This window comes from Hyaena hyaena, unplaced genomic scaffold, assembly GCF_003009895.1.
Source record: "Hyaena hyaena isolate Hyena2069 unplaced genomic scaffold, ASM300989v1 scaffold_50, whole genome shotgun sequence".
NCBI lineage: Eukaryota > Metazoa > Chordata > Mammalia > Carnivora > Hyaenidae > Hyaena > Hyaena hyaena.
In genome coordinates this window covers 2566744-2591104 of record NW_024080682.1, presented here as the reverse complement: position 1 = coordinate 2591104, position 24361 = coordinate 2566744, and the positions used below count along the sequence as shown (strand labels likewise).

The window sequence follows — 24361 nt, the reverse complement described above, 5'->3', positions numbered from 1 at the left end:
GGACAGATCCGTGGCCCAGAAGCCAAGTAAAGACAGTGACGCAAGGGGAGACGCCAGCACCTGTGTGAAGTGAGAACTGGCCATCGCATCTGGCTGTGACCTTGACAGCTAAGACCTCCCGGTGGGGGGCAAGGATCAAAGCCTGGCCAGGGGAGATTTTAAGAGGGAATAAGAATGGAAATAGCAACATTTTGCTATTAAGTTGCATGAGAGAAGGGCGGGTAGCTGGCGGGGCAGCCAGCATGGAGCTGTTGGTGACACTGTAGGTTTATTTTGTTTTGTACGATAGGAAAATATACAGAGCACATCTGTCCCTCTGAGGAGGACAAACAACCCAGCAGAGAACACCGGTGTCCCCGAACAGCTGCATGGTGGCTCTCCACCCACGACACTGAGCCCTGCTGGTTACGGGGGGGGGGGGGGGGGGGGNGCGCGCCAGCCCCAACTTCAGCCTGAGTGTCACAGGAGCTTCGACAGGTTACTGAGCACCTACCCTCCCCACCCAGGGGCAGGACCCTCCCCCCCATGTCCATTCAAGATCCATGATCACATAAGAGCTCTAGGTAAACCACCTGAGGAAAAACTAAAGCAATATCCATACCAAATAACGCAACAAAATACAATGCGTCTCTTGATGCTTTTTACCAACACACATACAATCTTTTGAAAGTCTATTCATCCGTCCATATTTTCATTCACAAGGACACTGACCGACTTAACCCCTCGCTTCCTCTCTCTCTTTTTTTAAGTGTGTTTATTTATTTTGAGAGACAAAGAAAGCACAAGCAAGGGAGGGGCAGAAAGAGAGGGGGACAGAAGATGTGAAGTGGGGTTTTAGCTGTCAGCATGGACCCAGAAGCGGGGCTCAATCCCACACTCTGAGATCATGACCTGAGCTGAAGTCGGACGCTCAACCGACCGAGCCACCCAGGCGCCCCAAGTCTTCATTTTCTAACTGTACTCATAAGGAATCCTATCCTGAGACCCCTGAAGACATGTGGCTTTGGAGTTCATCTGAAATATGTTGAACTTGCTTTTTAAAAAACGACAACGTTCTCAGAGAAAGAGCTGTATAAAATGATTTGTCTACAATAAACTCTGTCCCTTTATTGTATAACTGCAGTCACGCAAAAATTGTGTCTATTATCGGTTCCTTTGTATTGCAAGTAGATCTTTAGTAATACTCTGCTATCAGCATTTTTCTATCCAGGTCCATAAGCAAGTAAAATTAAAGCAACCAGACATGGAATCTGTCACTATTTCCAGAGTCTGGCCCCACTCTCACTGTGCTGAATGATCTCACACAATACAGGTAGGCTGAATTTTTCCATTTAAAACCCAACACTAAACCTTCAGCTTTTTAATAAGTCTGTTGTTTCATCCTCTATGAAATAAACAGACGTTTCCGTGCCATTCACAATGTGGGCTGCAAGAAATACAGATGACTGGACTAGAAACTTCCAAAATTCTTTATAATTCTAACTCCCAAAAGGCGCACCGAATCTGTTCTATTGCACCTTGTGCAAATGATTATCCACCAACTGTATCAATAGCAAAATGTTTTCAGTTTTGCTGTCTCACGTGTGAATTCATATTAAAAAAATTGTTGTTTGAAATATCCGTTTTTGTTGTCTTCTTTCTATCAGACTAAATACTGCCAGCTTATAAATTCAATCTAGGGATATGAATCTCTTTTAAAAAAAAAATCACACACAAATAAACCTGAATCTATGTCCATGAAAGCTTTACAGATATTATTTTTTAAGTTTATCTGTTTTGAGAAAGAGAAAGCATGCACGGGGGAGGGACAGAGAGATGGGGAGGGGCAGAGAGAGAGAGAGGGAGAGATAGAATCCCAAACAGGTCCGCTCTGTGCTGTCAGCACAGAGCCTGATGAGGGGGTCGAACCCATGAACCGTGAGATCATGACCTGAGTCAAAACCAAGAGGCAGACATTCAACTGAGCCACCCAGGTTCCCCATCTTCCAGATAATTATGAACACCTGTCTTGCCCTCACCCTCCATCTGTTTGCCTAGGGCTTTAGTCAGGGGTTTCCAAAGAAACAGAACCCATAAGATATATATTGTATGTCTCTGTGTATATAAATGTCTTAACATATATATCTACATTTCTATAAATATTGGGCATATATAAAAACCTAGAAAGGAGCCAATGTTGCAGTTCGAGTCTGAAGGCAATCCGCTGCAAAATTCCTCTTGCTCAGGGGCAATGAGTCTTCTGCTTTATCCAGGCCTTCAACTGATTAGATGAGGCCCACCCACATTATGACAAGCAATCTATTTTACTCAAAACCCCCTAATTTAAATCTTAATCCCATCCAAAATCCCCCTCAAAGAAACAGCCAGAATAATGCCTGACCAAATATCTGGCTACCGTGGCCCAGTCAAGCGGAAACACTGAATCCCCTACCACAACACTGTTAGACACGATTTACTTCAAGTTTTGTTTACCAACACAATTTCTCATGTTTCATGGCTGGCATGTCTCATGCCGCTCTTCTGGATGTGTGCCAGTCTGTCTGCTCCTCTTTATATGAGCGCCCAGCACTAAAGATTCAGCTGTGATCTGGTCAACACTGAAGGCATTGAGAATGCTCAGCTCTTAAATATTAGCTGTTGTCACAGTTAATGAGATTTGATAGTAATTTAATAAAGCCTACAGTATTTTTCTTCTGCCTTGATACAGAGCTTCATAAAAGTTGGGTTTGAGCACCCTTCAGTTTCCTAAAACGTGTACCATTCACATACAAAAATGCACATATAATCCTTCATCTTCCTGGTTTATTTTTTATCAGTTTTATGAAGTAACTTTCACCACCCAAGTTTCCCTATTATTTTTCTTTCTATTGTTTCACAACTATTTGTTTTTCTAAGCTCTTCGGTATTTGGGCCCAGGACCAAATCACGATTCAGTCTGCACTTTCCAAAGCTGGTTCTGCGCCCCAGAGCCCCCCTCAGCGGCCCTGGTCTCCGTGTTTCCTGACCCCTTAAAAGCACTTCTTTACACTGAGTAAATGAGTGTCCTTGTCCCTTTCTTCCGGTAAGGATCTGAGACTTCTCTCACCAACAACAGATACTCAAGCTCCGCTGAAATCTCATTAACTGTCTCGCTCTGTAACTCCTTGCTGTCGAGGCAAATTGCCAGTAGATGGTGATTTAATCCCCTTTATGAAATATTCATAATTGTAACATTTTCATTCTGCCCTGGATCAAAAATGCGGGAGAATCGTCTTTCTCATCTATCTTAACTAACACCATAGATATTTGATTCAAAGCCTCTTATTTGCAAAAATCATCCAATACCGGGCCGTAGCTTCTATGCTGAAACACTGATAGTCTCAATCTGCCTTTTTTGCACACTGTATCAGACTTGTAATTAAATAACTCCCTATGTAATCAGTTGTGCACCCATTTTTCCCTGGAATGGAAATCGCAAGAGGGAAAGGCAGGATTCTATTTTGTTCACTGGGGGACCCCCCTGGTTGACCACGATACCTGGACAGATCGCGAGCAAACGCACATTACTCCCTTGGTCATTTAGGCCACGATGAGGGTGAGTGACAGTGAAAATGCTCCCTGTTACCCCAGCCCTACAGCTACAATCGCCAAGCTTTTTTTCCTTTTTTAAAATTTTTAACGTTTTATTTTATTTTTTAAGAGACAGAGGGTGAGCAGGGGAGGGGCAGAGAGACAGACACACAGAATCCAAAGCAGGCTCTGGGCTCCAAGCTGTCAGCACAGAGCCCGACGCGGGGCTCAAACCCACAAATGCAAGATCACGACGTGAGCCAAAGTCGGACGCTCAATAGACTGAGCCACCCAGGCACCCCTACAATCACCAAGCTTTGGGAAAAAGAATTGGAGAAAAGGTGGAGAAAAACCTGGGTCCAAGAACAACCCCAACTTACTTCTCTCCTTAGCCAAAGACCTGCCCGTCTGCCTTCCTGCGGGCGACACGGAACTCGGGAGCCCCTCTGCCTGCCCCAGACACAGCAGCTGACGGCTTCCAGAAACAGTTAACAGCCCCACCACCCAGAGTTCTCTCCCACGTTATGCAGGAGCCAGGGCCCAGCTGTGACCTCTTGTGAGGTACTAGACGTCACAACAGTCACACAAACTCTTAATTGTGAGACCTCGCTGAACCAAAACCCAACAAACGATGTGGTGAGTGGCTAAGACGAGAACATGAAAAGCAAACGCAGGAGCAGAGCCGACAGGGCTGAATTATTAGGGAAGCTTCCAAATAAGCGCCTTTCGTGGGGCCAGTGTAGACGCGGTGCGAATATTTTACCGAACTTTTGAACATGTAGAGAGACACTGTCCTTTTTTCCTGGGAAACCTGGAGCTTGACACTTTCTCAGATGGAGTCAAGCTACGTCCATCTGAGTTGGATGAAGACTGGCTTTCTCCCTTCTACCTCAGAGACGTGGGCAGTTTTCCGACTGAACTTGGTTGAGCCTCATTTGATAAATGGTGAGAATGCCTCCTCCACCTGGGCTCTTACAGGAATGCAGTGAGATGCAGAGTGCAAAGTGCCTACCTTATTGCTTGTCACACGCTAAGCGCTAAATAAATACTCGCTCTTGGAAGCGATGCTGGCGGAATTAACAAGGCGCCGGGTCCCCTCCCTTCCTTGCCCCAAGTCTTAGGCTCGCCATTCCCTCCAACTCTAGGTTGAGGGACCGCGGCACCTCTGGACCACAGCAAAGCCCACTCTGCGTTATTCCTCGGGGCATGCCCCTTGCTCTTAAATTCTTGGAAGAAGAAATGGTTCCACCGAGCACGGGTGTCCTTGGCAGTCTCCTGATCCTCAGCTTTGCCTGAATCGTGTTGACATGGCAAGCACTCAGCCTCCGTAAGCCTGGGACGGGTTCCAGTCACTCTTGATGACTGTCTGTAGTTTTGCTGGCTGTTGATCAGGTTACTCATTTCAATGTTCTGGCTTTAAGGGCAAAGACAAATTAAAAAAAAAAAAAGCAGCTTAATTCTCCTCATTGAGAATAGAGTGGAGCCCTTGAACAACACGGGGGTTAGGGGCCCCTGCCGACTCCCTGTAGAGCTGAAAGTCCACGGAGAGCTTCTGACACTCTGAAAATTGAACTCCTGACCGCCCCCTATTGACCGGAAACCCGATTGAGAACGTCAACCATTGGTTAACACGTGTCCTATGTGTTAAAAGTATCATACGCCGTACTCTTACAGTAAAGGAAGCTAGAGGAAAGGTTATCAAGAAAATCATAAGGAAGGGTGCCTGGGTGGCTCACCGATTGAGCGTCCGACTCTCGATTTTGGCTCAGGTCACGACCTCGCGGTTCAGGAGCTCGAGCCCCGCATCAGGCTCTGTGCTGACAGTGTGAAGCCTGTTTGAGATCCTCTCTCTCAAACAGGAAACCATGAGGAAGAGAAATACATCTAAGTAGCGTCCTATATTTGTGGACGATAATCCGCCTCTAAGTGGGCCCGTGCAGTTCAAACCCGAGGGTCAACTGTACGGGCAATCTTTGCCTCCTCTCATTCTTCTCACCCGCCCACCTCAGAAAACAAGCCGTTGAAAGCATTTTCTCATCTCTCTGAAATGTATCCTCTGGAGGACCAGACGGGCCTTCTGTTGCTGGACCATCTTCCCAAGGAACGTGGGAGCCATCTCTCTGAAACGTAAGCATCAAGGAAGAGCACGCCCAGCCTTGGGGTTCCAGCGGGGTGGCAGGGGCCTCCGTGAGTTGGTGGCAGGCTCCCTCGGATACGCACAGCTTACCCCCCACCCCACCCCCGTCACAAAGACAGGCGGCTCCTTCCAACAAGCTGGCGGAAATGGTCACCCCAGTTAACAGACGAGGTAACGATGAACCGTGTCTGACCGGCGGTGCCGTGCGGGCCACGGACTCAGGACCAGTTCCTGCGTATCAGGAAACGTGTGACGCACGCAGGGTCGGCTGGGCTATCGGGGCGGCCAGGCTTCTTCTTGGCAAGTTCTTCGACTGCCTAGAACACGCATCTCATCCTGGCCTAATGCTTATTCAAACAATAGAAGTGTTTTCTTGGTCTACGACATTTGTGGACAACATTTCTGGGCTGGGAGATTCTGTTTTTAATTCTGTTTCTCCAGCACATTCCACGCGGAACCTTCCAGAAGTCACCTGGCTGGCACTCTTGCTCCATACGACTACGCTGCAGCACAAGTTCCCGGTGCCTCCGCTTGTTCATGTCTATGGGTAAGGAGCCCAAGGAAGGAGGGGCGGCGTACGGGCTGGAGGAGTGGCATCGGACTCCGCAGTAAGAGGCACGTGAGCCAGGACCCGGGGGCCCTGATTCACCTCAGTAGGGCCACCTGCAGAGGCTGAATCGTTTCTCTTCCAGGCAGCGCAGGGAAGTCCCCAGGTTGGGACCAACACTGGGCCTTCCCTGAACTGCTCTACAAGCACGACTGAGTTGAACACTGCCCTTCCCGAGCTCATCCCAGCTGGTGCTGGCGCAAGTGTGATCAGATCTCATCAAGAGGCTAGTTCGTCAAGATGATCCCTGACCGATCTCTGTGATGGCCCGTTCTCCGCCTTCCTGGGATGGCCCTCTCCTCACCTTCCTGGGATGACCCTCTCCTCACCTTCCCGGGATGGCCCATTCCTCACCTTCCCAGGATGGCCGTTCCTCACGTCCCTGTGATAGCTCGTTCTTCATGTCCCCGTGATGGCCCTCTCCTCACGTTCCTGTGATGGCCCTTTCCCCACCTTCCTGGGATGGTCCGTTCCTCGCGTTCCCGGGAGGGCCCTCTCCCCACCTTCCTCTGCCTTGCTTGATGAAGGACAGTCCCCTACCTCTACTGCAGTGACGGCTCCTCTCTGATTCCGTAGCTCCCCCATGACTGTGATCTGGGAAAAGAGGGTTTTCAGCCTTTGTCCGCAGAGACTTCTGGAGGCGCCACACCGACTCTGCAGCGCTCCCTCATCCCTTAAATTCGAACGGAATCCCTTGTCCAGGAACTAATCTCCATGGAAAAACTCCACTTCTCCCCTATCTGTAGGGTGTTCCTGAAACATTTCTGAGCACTTGAATATTCTGGATCAGGGAGAAGCTTGGGGAATGCATTAACTGTCATTAGCATTGTTAATCTAACAGCCAAATTTTTAAATTTGCATAAGAGCATTTTAACATTATCCCCTTTATAAAATGTGCTGAAGAAGAAGGGGGGAAGCCTTTGTAGCAGGCTTTAGAATCGAGTCTTATCTGCAGTAATTAACGTTTCCTAGATGTCTAAGAAAATGAATCATTTAAAGTAATCCTAGCTAAAAATAAACTTTAGAACAAAGTGGGAAAATACCCAATTTTTCTTTAATAACTGAAGTCAAAAATCAAAGCCATCTCTTTACCCCTGGACCTACCCATGTGGGCACTCTTGTCATGAATCAGTTTAGAACAAAACTGGGAACTAAGATCATTTGCGGTGATAACTCACGGACCTGCTTGCTCCCCAAACGCAGGCCACACTTAAGGCCGAGAAGGAAAGATGGCAGTTCTGTGGCCCTTGAGCACAAACAGAAATGAAGTGTCCCGCCCTGAACCTAGGAAAGAGACACTCTCCTCTTTGCCTTTCAGAATTTCTTTCTAGGTTCTTTTCAAACCTCGTTTGTATGGAAATCTTTTTAATGGCTGAATAAGCCTCCGGCCAGTCTCTCGACTCAGAAATGCTGCCTCAGGGACCCAGGAGCCACAGCTCTGAAAAGTAATCATCACTGGGAAAGATAAGCCTCACCTCCCAGGGTCCCTGGGAGATGTGGGCCAGACTTGTCCCCAGGCTCCAGGTGGCACATGTGACCTGGCAAACGTCTGTGGCTACATGGATGAGAGATTTCTGTCTGTGCAGTTAAGGCTGGAGGTTTATTCAATAATAAAAGGAATTTCTGACTCTTATGCCTCTGTGGTGAGGCTGTCTGCTGGGAGCAGTTTTCTTTTCAGTGTATTTCTCCACCAGGGGCTTTGACGTGAGCCAGGCCGTGCCAGTCAATGGCAAGGAAGGTGGTCCAAGGCCCGCTGGCCTGGCCGCTTGGAGCCTGATGTGCCGGCCAGGGCCCCTGGGCACACTGCTAGCCGCCGGTTCTCTGAGAGACAAGCCCAGAAACGAGAGTATGCCTTTTACAGACGTTTCTAGCAATTTTCACGGAGTAGCTGTATAGCTTCGGATGTCGGCATACAAAATCTGGGCTTGCATGTTGCAGATCTAGCTTTTTCATCCTTTCATTTCTACTGCATTTTATAAAAGTCCTGATCCGTGATGGATTGGAAATTTAAAAACCTAAGACAGAACCGATGTCCCTTCCCCGGGCAGGCTGAGGGCTGGAAAATTCACAAGGCGGTCGTAGCAGGAGCCAGAATCGGCCGCTGGAGTCCGAGGCTGGGAGCCCCTCCACCCTTCTGGTTTGGCAGGTCCCGGCGGGCACACTGCCACCTCGTTGATGCTGCTGGTCCAGGCACGCGCTCTGAGAAGCGCTCCCCAGAGTGTTTCAGAGCCCTGACGCCTTGGCTCACCTTTGGGAACTGAACGGCGAGTCTATATCTGGTTAATCCCAGCGCCGGGTTTCTTTGGGGGTCTGATGACGAAGATCGGTCCTAAGCGATCATGAGGACAGTGTACAGTCAGCCTCCCGAGCATCTGGTACCCAGAAGCCCAGGCGCGCTTGCCCGTGCACGCGCGTCCACACTGCGCACAGTGTGGCTCTCAGGACCCTCGCTGTGAGTTGCTGCCTGAGCGCTCTGGGCAGGACACGTTTCTCAGGGACAGAGGCCACTTCAGGTTAAACTGCAAAGCAGCTACTGGCAAGGTTCTTTGGAACTTGAGTGATACTCAAAATCCAAGACCAACGGGCGCCCGGGTGGCTCAGTCGATTGGGCGTCTGACTTCAGCTCAGGTTCCTCATGATCTCAAGGTTCATGAGTTCGAGCCCCGCGTTGGGCTGTGTGCTGACAGCTTGGAGCCCAGAGCCTGCTTCGGATTCTGACCCCCTCTCTCTCTCTTAAAAAAATAAATAACCGTTAAAAGAAAAATCCAAAACTGAGGTGGAACAATTTTTCAGTTAAGTCTGCGGAGAAAATGGCATTTGCACCCAGTTCGGCAAATTGACCGATTTGGCCTCCTGCTCTTCCCAGAAGCCAGCAAGTCGTCAGCGTCTCCCCCATCAGCAGGCTTCTCACCCCAAACATCTGCTTTCCCAGGAAAACACTCAGGAGAAGAGGGAGCGAGCAAGCAAAGAGCAGGTAGAGGACGGGGCAGCCGCATCCCGTCCCCCTCGGTGGGCCCGCTCCTGACGAGCTAACGTCGGGAAGATTCCGTCCAGGCTGAGGCTCTGGCAGGAGGCGAGGCTGGAGGGGACGGACCTGCGCCGGGAGCTGGGCGCGCAAGTTCCCACGACGGGGGTGCGCCTCCCAGGTTTCACGAAGCCAGCTCTCCAGACAGCGAAGCACAGCCCCAGCAGAGCGAGGGTATCCGGGCAGAAAACACACGCAGAGCAGCGAAGCCCACTGGACGTGACCCGACGTGCTCAGAGGCCCCAGGCCCTGGATGCTAGCGGAGACCAGAGGGGCTTTCACTGCAGCCCGACTGCGGTCACACCGCCGTGGTGCAGGGCCCCCGCCACGCTCGTGAGGACAGTGTGGACGGCGGCCCTGCCTCCCGGGGTCAGCGGTCAGCCCCCCCCCCACCTCCCCGCGCACACACACACTCTGCTGCTGCGTCCCAGCCTGCTGCAGCTCTCTGGGCAGACCCGCTGCGCTCTGCTGCTTGCCCTGCGGCAGCGGCCCCGGCCGCCTCTCGCTCACCCGTCCAGGCCCACCCAGCTCGTGGGGACCATGTTCGTTCTCCAAGCGCTGTTTTCCACGGTTCTACCGACACGGCCTTCCCACTTCCAGCAGCTCCCAGAAACCAGTGCTCTGTCCACCGCGCGCACGGTGCCCTCGCCCAGCACGTGCCGCATACACTTTAAAGTCTGCCCGCACGAGCAGCTCAGGCATCAACAGGGGCTGGCGAGCAGGCGGAGAAAGGGGCACCCTCTTGCACTGTTGGGGGAAATGCAAACTGGTGCAGCCGCTCTGGAAAACAGGGTGGAGGTTCCTCAAAAGGTTAGAAGTCGAGCTCCCCTACGACCCAGCAAGTGCACTACTAGGATTTCACCCAAGGGATACGGGAGAGCTGCCGCACTGGGGCACACGCACCCTGACGTTCACAGCAGCGCTATCCACAACCGCCCAAGTATGGCAAGAGCCCAAGCGTCCATCAGCTGATGAATGGATTACGAGGATGTGGTTCATAGATACAACAGAATACTACTCAGTGATTGAAAAGGATGAAATTTTGCCATTTGCAACAACGCAGAGTGAAATGAGTCAGAGAAAGACAAGTACCATCTGACTTCGCTCATATGTGGAATTTAAGAAACAGAACAGATGAACATACGGGGAAGGGAAGGAAAAATAAGATAAAAACAGAGACGGAGACAAACCGCAAGAGACTCTTAAACACAGAGAACAAACTGAGGGTTGCTGGAGGGGAGGCGAGTGGGGGGTGGGCTAAATGGGAGGTGGGCATGAAGGAGGCACTTGTTGGGATGAGCACTGGGTGTTACATGTAAGAGATATAAATCACAAAGTTCTACTTCTAAAAACAAGACCACGCTGTATGTTAAAACTTGAATTTAAACAAAACATAAAAATTAAAAAATAGTAAAAAAAAATAATAATAATAAAATCGATCTCCAAGCACTGTGAAAGGCAACTCTGGTACAGAAAAATGCACCCAATATGAACGTAAAGATATAGAAACCACTGCTATGAAGCAGCCTGTATAAGCTCTGGGCAAGCATTTGACCCCTCTCCACACTCCAGAAGCCTCTGAATGCCTCTCTGCCCCCACACAGTCTCCCCCCCCCCCCCAATAACGGTATTGTGATTTGTACGGTCAGAATTCCCTTAATTTTTCTACAAAGGCTATCACATCTAGCAGGGATTCTACATCAGTAACCCTCATCATGACATTTCAGCTTAACCTGAAACCATTCGGGGCGCCTGGAGGCTTAGCTGGTTAAGCGTCCAACCTTGATTCAGGTCATGTTCTCCCAGTTCCTGGGTTCAAGCCCTGCTGAGCTGGGCTCTGTGCTGACAGCTCAGAGCCTGGAGCCTGCTTCAGACTCGGGGTCTCCCTCTCTCTCTGCCCCTCCTGCTTATGCTCTCAAAAATGAATAAACATTAAAAGAAAATGTAACCATACAACACATATCCTTTCTGGCCTGGTTTCTTGTACTGAGCTCAGTGCTGTGTTTGAGAAAGTCCCTGTGTCTTTGAACGTCATGTCCCTCATTTTGTCTGATACCTCGTTATATAAACACACTGACAGAGTGATACATCCTACTGTTGATGGGGATCTGACCGGCTTTCAGTTTGAAGCCCTAAACCTTCCTATGCGTCTCCCTTGGGGCACATTTCTTGTGGCCACAATTGCAGGTAATACCATCCATGTCAGCAGCTGAGGGTTTTAGCAGCCTTCCCCACTATCTGTTTATAGGGTTCTCACTGCTTCACACCTTGGCCAACATCTAGCGTTACAAATCTTTTAACACTGTTAGACTTCTCGGGGTGCCTGGGTGGGCCAGTGGGTTAAGCATCTGACTCCATTTCAGCTCGGGTCACGATCTCATGGTTGCAAGATTGAGCCCCTCGTCAGGCTCTGTGCTGACAGCGTGGAGCCTGCTTGGGATTGTGTCTCTCCCTCTCTCTCTCTCTCTCTCTCTCTCTCTCTGGGCCTCCATCCGTCATGCACGCTCTTTCTCATTCTCTCTCCCTTTCAAAAATAAGATACACATATAAAAAATTTTTTTTAATGTTGGATTTTGCATTGGGTGTTTTCTCATTGTGATTGTAACTTGCCTGTCCCTGGTTATGCTCATGTGATTGAGGTGTTCAGTGCATTTCTGTAAACCTGCCCTGGAAAGTACTGTTCCAAAGACGGACATTCCTATTAGGCTGATGCTGTCGTGAGGACTGGACCGGGCTGCCCGATCCTAGAGCTCCCAGGAAAGCCGATGTCCTTGCAGGTGGCTGGACCAGGGCTGCCCTGTGGCTTGGGCAGCGAATGAGGGGATAGGCGGCTTTCATTTCCTGATGTTGCTGTTACCTGACGCTGCTCCTTTTCGCTCTTGTACAAAAAGGTCTTAGGAGGGGCGCCTGGGTGGCTTAGTCGGTTAAGCGTCCGACTTTCGCTTAGGTCATGATCTCGCGGTTCGTGGGTTCGAGCCCCGCGTCGGGCTCTGTGCTGACTGCCAGCTCAGAGCCTGGAGCCTGTTTCAGTCTGTGACTCCCTCTCTCTCTGACCCTCGCCTGCTCACGCTGTCTCTCTCTCTCTCTCTCTCCTAGAAATAAATTAAAAAAACATTAAAAAAAAGGTCTTAGGACACAGATAATGTTTGGCCAGGGTGTCCTATTTTCCTCAAGGGGACAAAAAGGTTACTAGCAAGTAGCTGGAATCTCTTGCTTTTCACCACCTCATCCAGATCAAACAGAAAGAGAGAGACCTTAGAAGGGAACATTTTCTATCAGCTAGACAGAAATAATACTTGCTTTGCGAAAGGCTCGTTGTTGTCACAGAGTTTTACAGAAATTGCTCCTGCCTTTTCCATATGCACACCTGAGCCGATGGTGAGCATCACGGTAAGCCTCAGCCTTCCCTCTCTCGAGACCTTCATAACAGATCATGCTCTGCTTGGAAAAGTCTGCATGTGTTGAATATACCCCAGACTTACTCATAGCTCTGCAAGTTCATCTTTAACCTTTGCTTGCGGCGTCCTTAAGCAAGAGACGAACAAATTACAATAAAATCGGGAGAAACGTGCAGAAGCCTGCGAAACTGAAGAAGACAGCAATGGCTGGGTAAAGCGGTGTCTCTGCCTGTTACATGCACAGGTACTTGGATCACACTTTTAAGTAAGTTGAAGGAAATAGAGAGGCTTTTTGGTTTTTTTTTTTTTTCCTGGGAAAGGGACCGCATGACAGAGGCCGGAACTTCTCAGAGATGCTGGGTTGTCCTGTGAAGCAGGAGTTAGCCAACTTTATGTGGTTTAAAGGCTTGGTGCCAGGACTGTGGGAAGTCACAGGAAAGCAGGTGTCACAGAGCCGTAAGGAACATTGTTCCAACAAGTAGAGCCCATCAGCAAAGGCAGAAGTTTCCAGTCCCTGGATGTGTTCCAGAAAGGGCTGGAAACCCTACAAAGCAGAGCATCTGAGGAGATGTCGTTCTCGATGATCTCCAGACCCTCCTCTGTCTTTCAGACTCTGTGTTTCTTTCCACTTGTGGCAGAGAAGAAGATTTCTGAAGGTCAGCAGCTAAGCCCTCACTCCTTCCTGCTTAACCTTCTCACCATGTCTTGGCTCTTCTAACCAGGAAACAGAAATATTTGTCCTGAGGGTAAAATGGGTTGTTCTAACATAATAAAATAGAGTGTGTGAAATAACGTAATACTCTGTAAAGGCACTCTGCAAACTGCAAGTTATCGGTTAGGGTTGAAATGGATGGGTGGAATCTTAAAAACATATGCACAGTTTAGAGTCATAGAAAGAAGCAAAGAAAAAAAAAAAACTCCTCTTATAAAAAAGTGTGCTCAGGATTTGATTTGATCCAGTAACCAGAAATTTCTGGGGAAGTAGTATTTAACCAGAAAAATATTTGGTTTTTTCTTGTAAATAATTAGAGTTTTATAAAACATGTTAATTCTATGTGTGTGTACGCGCGTGCGCACCTGAGATTAGAGAATTTAAGTCCATAACAGAATCTTTTTTATAAGAATGAGAGATTCGGGGCCTGAAGTACATTAATTCTCATTTCTCAAACATATAGGATAAGAAGGTATAGAAAATTGAGCGGAGGAGTCAAGGATGTACCCCAGAAACTACACGGTGGCTTCAAGCGTTGTAATCATACATGACTGCCGATCTCATCTACCCACGTTCAAAGCTGGGTTCCCAGTAGGAAAGGTTTTACTACGTGTTGTTCATATGTAACCAGAATCATAAAAGGAGGGGCACCTGACCAGTCTGGTAGGCTGGACAAAAAAAGACAAAAAGAGAGAGGAAAATCTTACTTTTCAAATACCATTACCACGAAAAAAACTTGATCAGCCCTGGGTGTCTCCCACACAAGACCCCATGCACCCCACACACAGCTGGTGCCCGGCCAGGCAGGTCTGCCAGCCAGCCTGGCTCGTCAGCAATTCCTTTCTGTTTCCAAAGATGAGTAGTAACCCCACATCGGAAACCAGAACAGCCCTGGCAAGGCAGTTTCACTACGGTGTGGTTACGCTCTCTCAGTAGCTGAGAAAGTCAGGCGATCGGGTGTCTGACTGTGCCCACAGAAGTTCTCAGCCCACAGATCCGCAGCTCTGCCTCCGAGCTCTGAAAACACTTCCACCCGGTAAGGGCGTGCCGCACACGCGTGTGCACGGATGCGCTCGTGCAGGCACGCTCGCGGAGCTCGGCCTGAGCAGTCAAGGCTTGTGGATGACTGTTGTGGGGTCGGTGCCCGATGGGCACACATTCCTGCTCTCTAGTATCTTTGTGTACAAACAGTGACACGCTGCAAGAGTGACGGGTGAGCTGAGCTGGAAGGCGCCAGAGAAGGTGGTGCTGAAGAAAGTGTCAGCCTGCTCTGGCGTGGATGGGTGCTTCTCAAGCACATCCTCAGGTCAGCGTGTTGAGGAGACAGGGCACCCCTGGGTGGGAAGAGGGGGTAGAAAGGGACTTGAGGGATAATCAGTTTCTTCAAATTCCCTGAGCTTGCACGGGAGGACACAGAGATCCAGGGAGCTGCCTGCAGAGGACACGCAGAGAGTGGCGGGAAAATTCTAGAATGCCACCTGCTAGTCCAGGAGCTATGTGCTCTCTTTTACCCACCTTGTTCTACTTGCTCCATTTGGTTGGAAACACATTTTCAGGCAGATCACGGACAAGGAATAGAGTAGCGTGCAGTGAAAAGAACTGCTATCTCTGGGCGTGAAGAAAAGGAAGCTTCCTCCGGCACCCTTGTTTTCCCCAGGTGAGAAATGTAAAACACACGCACAGCATGTTCCCTCAGCGTTTCCCCTGGTGACTCTGCTTTTCTTCCCTCTCCTCATGTGTCCCTCCATCCCTAGCTTCCTATTCATCTTGCTTCCTCCACAACCCAACAAACCAGGCTGGACTGTGCCTTTCCATGAACCAAAATGGCTCCCTCTAAATGGTGGCATTAATTCCTTAGATGCTGGCAACCCTGTTTATTTTAAAAATTCACATTTGGTCCAGTGGCTCTCCATCTTTGTCGCACAACAGAAGCACTACTAACATATGGATGCCCAGGGTGCAAAGCGTAGCAACGACGTTGGCTCACCCTGTGAGCCTGTGGGTGTGTGTGCGTGGGGGTGTGGAAAGCCCAAAGCCATCCTTCAGTCATGCTAGGGTTCCTCTGGTGATGCAACCGTGCAGCAAGGTCGAGAACCTCTGCCCTCAAATAACCATTCTCAACTCAGCCAGACCACTGGACCACCTGATGCCCTTGGGTTTGTCAGAACTCCCCTGGGGACTGTATCATCCAACCGATGCTAAGACCTACGGACCCACGTGGATTTTCAGACCTTCCACCTCTTGAAAGAAACCCCTTCCCCGTACTCACAGGAAGCCACAAAGTAAAAGGGAATTCTGACTGCTTTTATCTACCCCTCTACTCCTGGCTCAGGATGTATGTGAGGTCTGGGGCCTCACATCCCAGGTCTGGGATGTGCTCTTTCTTGAGTTCTAAAATGCTGTCCTTATAATCGAAGAAAATCAGCTTCTGTAACCAAAAGAGGTCACAAAAATTCTCATCAAATTTAAAGTAATGGGAGGAAAAGGAACAAATGGTCTAGATTTATTTCCCTCCCCACAAAAAAGGATATCGAGTAGTTATTTAACTACAATACTGTGATTTATAACTAATATATACAGCTAACCCTTGAACAACATGGGGGTCAGGAGCTCTGACTTCCGGTGCTAGCAACAATCTACATATAATCTTGACTCCCGGGAAACTTAACTAATAGGAGCCTAATTCTGACCAGGATCCTTACAGATGACACAGTCGGTTATACATATTTTGTATGTGATGTGTTATTTGCTATATTTTTATGATAAAGCGACTAAGCTGAAGAAAATGTTGTTAGGAAAATCACAAGGAAGAGAAAATACATTTACAGGACTCTGCTGTATGTATCGAAAAAAGTCTACGCATCAGTGCGCCCGTGCAGCTCAAACCCATGTTGCTCGAGGGTCAACGGAAGTTTGGTCGGCTTGCAGGGTTCACAGCTCCCCAGAGCCTTGTAATCTCCTGCAACTTTTGTCATAATATTGGATCTTATGTCCTCAGTTCCCGAAATCTCTTAGAGCCATAACTGGGAAATGGGTGTCTTGTTATTCAGAACCAGCCCCTTTCTATACACCGAGTTTCTATTGCTAGGTCATCACAAAGGATGTTGAAGAATACCAATGAACAGCCCAGTGAAGAGATACTGAGGGCAAGGTCCCCAGGGGTCCCACACAGAAGCTTTGGTCTTCAGGAAGTCCCCTAAGGACAGGGCTGCTTGCCAGGGAAGTTAACCAGCTGATAAGAAGGCGGGAACTTTCAGTCCCACCCCAACCTCTGGGCAGGGGAGAGGAGCTAGAGGTCAAATCAATCACCAATGACCAATGATTTAATCAATTGTGTCTATGTAATGGGGCCTTCCTAAAAACCCAAAAGATGGGGCTTTGAGAACTTTCAGGATGGTGAACCAGAACACGGCCAAGGTGGCGGGCACCCCAACTCCGTGGGGACAGAAGCTCTGGTGTTTGAGACCCTCCCAAACCATGTCCTCTGTGACCCTTCATCTGGCTATGCATCCACTTCCTCTCACAGGCTTTGTCATAAACCAGCGATCGAGTACATGAGCCGGTGTCCTGAGTTCTGGGAGCCCCCCCACCAAATTAATAGACCCTGAGAAGGGCGTCCTGGAAACCTGTGACTTCTACTCAATCTGTCAGAAGCACCTGAACTCAAGATTCTGAATCTGAAGTGGGGGCAGTCTTCTGGGACTGAGTCCCCAACCTGCGGGAAGTGGTGTTACCTCCCTGCATCCAGAGGCGTTGGCCCTGAACTGCATTACAGGACACCCACCTGGTGTCAGAGAATGGCTTGGTGGTGCCTTAAAAAGCACATACAGGAACCCATAATGTGAGCATAAGCTTCAATTTTATTGTAGCTGCAAGTGGAAAATACTATACGTATGGAATTCTCTCTTCTGTGACCTGATGCATTAGAACTTGAAGAATTTGAAGGAGTTCTTAAAAATAAAAGAAAAACTGTATGGCTAAAACCAGGGACGGACCTACACCAAGCGCAGAATTGAGCACCTGTCTGTGCACCGAACACATCCACCTGTTTGAGTCCCACTGTGCACAGCAACTGACCACAGGTGAACGACAGATGCTAATACTCAGAAATGCACCACCTCTTGGCAGTAATAACACAGGATGTGCAAAGTGCAAAAGATGAACAAGTTTTGAGTCATGTCATTAGTATGAAGACAGGACACAGGAAAGAGAAATGCCTGAGGTACAGGAATGGCCAGCCTAGCGTATTTATTTACACATCTCAACGCGAAGTCTCCGCACAGGGAAAAGAGGCCAGACCTCTGCACCAAAGCTTTGTTGGCAGTGTTTCATAAGACAGCCCAGAAAGAACTGACCACCCCTTTCTGGGTTTGAGGACTTCACCCTGGAAGCTTCATCAACTGGTGTATCTTTTATTGGCAGTTAGCGTGTGTCAAGTCTTCCCAATCCTCTAAGTCCCCTAAGAGGAGTGTGGGAAATGGACCCTTGCTCCACTCTGTTTTCCTGCATGGGGGGGTTCATCGAGATTTCGAGAGGAGCTCAGTTACAGGGCTCATGGTTTTAGGAAGGGGTGCCTAAACGTCACCAGGGTGTCAACTCCTATAAGGAAGCAGGGACGGTGTTCCCAATTACCCCCCGACAGAGGAAAACCCCTGCATCACTCAAGGTTGTACCCTTGAAAATCACCTTACAAGCGTGCATGGTGGTTCCCAAGAAGGGCTCAGCAATACGGGTCTGTGTCCCACACAAATCCCTGTAATTTACCTAAAAACCTCAAAGAGCTTCCTCTGCTCACCCGGGCTTATCACAAATAGAGCATCAATGTCAGAAGGTCAGCCTGTTTAATCTAATCAATCGGTGAGCTACCCAAATGGTCTGGAAATAAGCTCTTACTTCAGATGGTTCTCATCCAGGGTTTTTACTCAACATAGGAAGGGGAAGGCAAGGCCTGAAAAGATACTCGGCTCAAAACATCACAGATATCTCCAGTCAGTGACCAAAGCCCTCAAATCACTTCTAGCAACTTCAGGAAAAACAGTAGCTTCCCCTCTCCAGCGAGTGAATTCCCCGACTGCAATTTTCATTTATCACCAAAACCAATCAACCAGGAGATGCTCAAGTGTCCCTGTGACCCTCGGACCTCTCATCCACTCCATCCAATCTCTGAGCCTCCTCTGACATAAGCCTGGTCACCAAAAGGCCACCTCACCATCATTAACTCACCATCTACAGGAAGAGCCACCAACATACAAAGGCAAGGGGGGAGTGTCCCACAGGGCATGGGGCACAGAGCAGTCCCCGAGGCTTCTCTTTTTTTTAATGTTTTTTTTAAATTTATTTCTAGGAGAGAGAGAGAGAGAGACAGCGTGAGCAGGGGAGGGTCAGAGAGAGAGGGAGTCACAGACTGAAACAGGCTCCAGGCTCTGAGCTGGCAGTCAGCACAGAGCCCGACGCGGGGCTCGAACCCCCGAACCGCGAGATCATGACCTGAGCGAAAGTCGGACGCTCAACCGACTAAGCCACCCGGGCGCCCCAAGGCTTTTCTTTTTAACCAACCTTTCCTGAGTCTCCATTGAGCAGCTCCATGTCTGAGAAATGCTCATAAGCACAAAACAGAATTTAGCATGAAGTAATATCCTCCTGATAATACAATTTTCTATTGATCTTAGAACCCATCACAAGAGGGTAAGTTTCTCCAAAAGAACCTGTCTGATTGAAACGGCAGTTAAGTAAGTATGATATCAACACATTAATGACAAAGGAGGGCTGGGCTGAAAGACCATGTGAATCACCACTCCCTGCAGCTTTTCAAATGTAGATCTTGTGAAAATACAGTTATTTTTAAAAATAATTTTTGTTCTGGGAGAATGGGAAAAATCTCCATCTCTCTTTCTCAGGGTAGTAAATAGCAGCTGAGCCCCAGGCTCAGACTGGGGCTTTTGACAATATTAGAAATAAAGTTTGGGGCGCCTGTGTGCCTCAGTCGGTTGAGCGTCCGACTTCGGCTCAGGTCATGATCCCACGGTTTGTGAGTTCGAGCCCCGCGTCGGGCTCTGTGCTGACAGCTGGGAGCCTGGAGCCTGCTTCGGATTCTGTGTCTCCCTCTCTCCGCCCCTCCCTGCTAGTGCTCTGTCTCTCTCTGTCTCTCAAAAAATAAATAAATGTAAACAAAATTTTTTTAATGAAATAAAGTTTATGAAATGGGCTCTTTTCAAAAATTAAAATAGAAGCCATGAGCTGGCTCCACCTACATTATTCCTTTTACTCGCTTACTAACCCAAAACGAGATCAGATAAATTATACTGATGTTTGCTTTCTCTTAATCACCTGTCTGCAGGGATCCACTTCTAAAGCCGCGTGTAAGGAACAGTGCATTCGGTAAGATTTTAGACAAAATTCGGTAAGATTTTAGACAAAAATCAGGGTACCCTTGTCTCTGGTCCCCGATGGCCACACCACGGCAGCGTGAGAAGGGGCTGGAGCGAACAACCGTGTACATATCCGGCTGCAGCTGACCGTGGTGTGGCTCTGACCGTGCTGCCGGTGCCAAAGGTCTCCCTTACAACTATCCAACTTCACGGGTGCATCCGGAGAGCCAGGAGAGCTCCAAACTGAGGTGCAGTGAGTGTGTGTGTGTGTGTGTGTGTGTGTGCCGGCACCTGCGTGCACGTCCATGCACTGACTCTGCAGAATGCAAAACGCTCCCTCCATCACAGACGTGCGGCAGCCCCCCTGCCAGCGCCAGGCGTGATTCAGCCCGGCCTCATCCGGGATGGAAAATAGCACCTGAATCGCAATCAAGTTGCCAGTGACAAGAGTTTGCCAGTCATGCGGTCCAAGCCAGGCTGTGCTTGGCGAGGCTTCCAAGATGACTGATGAAGAATTAAGGATCAGGAAGTCCCCAAATAACCACTTAAGTGAGAAAGCGATCACTCCATTAAAGCTGCGTGGATGTAGCTAGAACGGGACATTTCAGAAAAAAGGTACAAACCAGACCGCAGAGTAGTAATTGCCAATATAAAAACTGACAGGACGATGGAAAGTTGATGGCGTCTGGATCTCATTTTCTCCTGGGCCAATGATGAGCCTAAAAATACGTCTGGTTGCTGTACAACTCTCTAGGCTCGGCTCCACTTCTGCCATCATTAACAGCAGACACAGAGGATGCCGTGCGGTGTCTGCATGGACCGTCCTTCCCCACTCAGAGCAGGGGTGAAAAACGCCTTTAATTCTTCATTTTCCAGAATAAACCCAGAGAGGGGCAAAGCGGGGGGAGGGCTTGAAAAGTTTTTCAGATGGAACACAAAGATGTTGCTACGTCCCAACATCCCATCTAAGTCATGGGAAGGGGCGCCTGTGTGACAACACATGTAGGTAACCCATCAATGCGTCATTCTGTGATCAACATAATTCGTTCAAATTTGTTCTTTTGCCTCAGTCATAATTGAAAAGGTGTTACTAGCACATTCTGGTGTAATAACAAGGGGAATTATGGGTGCAGGTGGGAATTAAGTTGGAACACATTACTCCAAACATGTTTCTGTCATGTTTATACAAAAAAATTATGCTGGATAACACATTGGCTTCAAAGGGGGAAACTAGAGAAACGGATGTATTTTCACGGCAAGCAATTAGGGCAGTGAACTCCAGAGCCCACAAACTGATGAAGGCCCTCAAATGAAGGGCTTGTCATTTGGGGATGGGGTGGGAGTCCTGCCGAATAACCCCCTCCATGAAGCTACTGCGCTCCCAGAGCTATCCCGGATGGAGTGTGCACTCGGGGCCAGTGGTCAAGTTCTGCACAGAACTGGCTCCTTCCACCCCGGGGGGGGGGGGGGCGGGGGGCAACAGGTGTCTGGCTGTGGGTGTGGTTAAGCCAGCCCGGATATATGTTTGATTCCAATAAATTTTTCATTTCTTGTCTCTTGTTGTTTAAAGCAAGACCTCAAAATGGATCACTGACTGGGTTATTCCGAACCCACCTGCGGCCACCCGCCCCCTCCCCGATTCACCTACACCCAACCCGCTTCATCAACAACTCCAGACCTCGCGCCTGAAAGAATTCTTGCGTTTCCAGCTGTGCCCTCAAAAGTAACACGCCAATCAATCCCCGACTCGAGGCCCCAAACCAGTACCGGCGCGGAGTGATGCAAACACAGAGACCCCCTCCTAGCCATCCTCCACCAACACCGCAAGGGTTAAAGCATCACCCAAATAAATACGCACAGGCACACACACAATTTCCCCAGAACAAGATGGCAACCTCCTCGTCCTCGCCAGGAGGTTTCAGCGCCCTGACCCCTAGGTCCCACGCCCGGGGCGCCGGCGAGGCGGAGCGCGCGGGGCGCAGGCCGGCGAAGGGGGGGGCTCCCTGGGAGGCGGAACGCCGGGGTCCCCGAGTTGGCAAAGTTGTCCACGCTACGCTAGCCCCCAGGCCCTGCATCCCGGAGCCGACCCCCGCCCACAGGGGTCTCGGGGAGCACGGGAACCCTCGGGGACCCCGTGCCATTACCACGCTCGCCGGCACAGTCCGGTCGGCCTTGGCGGGGGGAGGGGGCAGGGCCCCGCTGGCCGGGTGGCCGCGGTGGCGGCGGCCGGAGCAGAGCTAGCGGCGCCGCCCTGAGTGCCAGAGGTTCACCAACCCCAACAGGTCTCCAGCTCCGGGGACTCGCGGCCCCGAGGCCGCGCGCGGGCAGCAGGGCCCTGGTCCTCTCCCCGCCTCGCCTCCGGGACAGCCCCGGGGGTCTGCTTGACCGCTGCGAGGCCGCCGCCCCTTCCTCGCCTCGCCTCGCCCACACCCCCCCGCCCTCCTGCCCCCCCCCACCCCCCGCCCCGGTTCCAAGCGCCGCAAAGTTGCGATGTGCAGATAGAAGCCTGACCCTCGGCGCCCCTGGGAAGTGGGGGAGGCTCCACCGGGCGCGGCCCGGGGACTCGGGGTCTCGGGGACAGGACGCCCCCCCACCGCCGCTGGTCACCGCGGGCGCCCCCGACCCTGCGCCTCGCCCGCCACACTCACCATCACGTTGCCCTGCATCTTAGCGGTCTTGATCATCGCCTTTTCCTTCATCTCTCCGCAAGTCTGCACGACTTGTGGCCCCGGGAGGAGTAACTTAATCCATCGTCCCGGCAGCGGGGAGAGGCTGCGCCGGCGATCGCTGCGGGGAGTTGGCTCGGGAGGACCCCAGCTCTTCCAGGTCTTCGGTCTCCCCACCTGCGCCGGCCCCGCGCCGCTCCCCGGCGGATCGCAACAGCGATCACCGCTTCCTGGCCGCCGCGGGAGACGCCGAGGAAGCCGGAGCGGAGGGCGCGGGGCTTGCCGCGCTCTCCAGCGAAGCGGGGGCCGGGGGCCGGGGCCGGGGGCCGGGGGCCGGGGCCGGCTCCGGCTGCGTGCGTGTCCGCCGGCCTCGGCGGCGCGGACCCGAGGGGCGCACGCGGGGACTCGGGCGGCGCGGCCGGCCCCGGGCTCCTCCGGCGGGCGGCGTGGGGCGCGCCGCTGGCCGCACTTGTCCCTGAAGGCGGGGGCCCCGGCGGGGCGGCGGCGGCGCCAGGGGCGGGCGGGCGCGCGCGCGCGCGCGCGTGTGTGTGTGTGTGTGTGTGTGTGGGCGCGCGTCTGTGTGTGCGCGCGCGCGCACGTTCACACCCGGTGCTGTGCCAGGACTGGGCTGGACCCGGAAGCTTCGGGCGGCGGCTAGGTGACGCGAACCCTCACTGTGTGGGTACAGCTGGGAGACGCCCCCTCCCCGGGGGTCCGTGTGTGTGCGCGCGTCGCTGGCACGCTTGGGTCTCCGAACACGCACGAAGGTGCTTTCCGCGGGTGCCGCCGCCTCCCGCCCGGCGTGACTGGCTCCGCGGCGCCTGCCGGAGGGGGGCAGGGGCAGGGCAGGGCCGGGCGCGCCCCGCCCGTCCGCCGCCAGTGCGGCCAAGCCGAGCGCGGAGCGGAGGGCAGGCCGGGGACGGCGGCTCATCAGTCACGTTGTTGCGAGTTACTGGGGGACACACGTTGCGTCGCCATGGTTGAGCTCCGGGTGCGCGTCCGAATCTGCCGGCACGGACGCCCTCTGGCCGCGCACCTGGCCTCCCGGGCTCCGCGCCCCTGGGGGCCTCCGCCCGGCCGCGGCCCTTCGGGGGTCTTTGTGTCTCCGCCAGGGATCCCATTGGCTTCCCAAGGCCTGGCCTGGCGCCTGCGGGTCTGCCGGGCCCGAACCCAGCCCCCATCCCTGCACCCCAAGCGGCAGGTTACCCAGGGACCGCGCCCCGGGCGCTCCCGGGATTAATCAATCACTGCCCGGGGTGCGCAACCTGGACCACACGCGGACGCGCGCTCCCGAGAGCGCGCACGCACAGGGTGGTCGAATCCAAGTGCTGACCCAGCCGCGCCGCGGCCAAGAGCAGACAGAGGCTGCCTCCCCACGCCGCGGCGTTCCTCCACGAGGGGCCCGGGCGCTCCGGAAACGGTATTTGGAGCTGCTCCAAGGGTCATGGAAGCATCAGGCTTCAACTCACGTGTGTGTGTGTGTGTGTGTGTGTGTGTGTGTGTGTGTGTGTGTGTGTCCCCGCGCGTGCGCGCTCGCGCCCTCGCCTGGGGGCAGTGGCGACTGGGAGAGGTTGGAGCAGCTTTTCATTTTTTTTTTACATTCACAAAAAAATCGCGTATCAGAATGAATACGATGCCAGCTTTGAGCCCATAGTGAAGCAGAAAATTCGTAGCAACTGCAACAGTAATTATATGTAAATCACACAGTGCCTTCAAGCATGCACTTATTAGACATTATAGATAATGTATACATAAGCACACACAAGCACCTGGTGTACAAGTGAAAACTACTTGTTAGTAATGATCCGGCTTAAGAATTAGGCAGAAGAAATAGGTGAGCCAAGCTGAATGCTTGAAAAGCAGCTTTTTGTAACGTTTGATTTATTTTTGAGAGAGCAC

The 24361-nt window shown here is 51.3% G+C and overlaps 1 protein-coding gene across 1 annotated transcript in view; it reads right to left on the bottom strand.

Moving 5' to 3' along the window:
* The window catches only part of DPP6 (dipeptidyl peptidase like 6), an 831643-nt gene extending 809106 nt beyond the window's left edge, over positions 1-22537 (bottom strand). The window contains exon 1 of the mRNA XM_039230760.1: positions 22445-22537. Within this exon, the coding sequence (XP_039086691.1) occupies positions 22445-22495 (51 nt within the window). The 5' untranslated portion in view covers positions 22496-22537. The remainder of the gene's footprint in view (positions 1-22444) is intronic.
* Positions 22538-24361: the final 1824 nt, after the last annotated feature.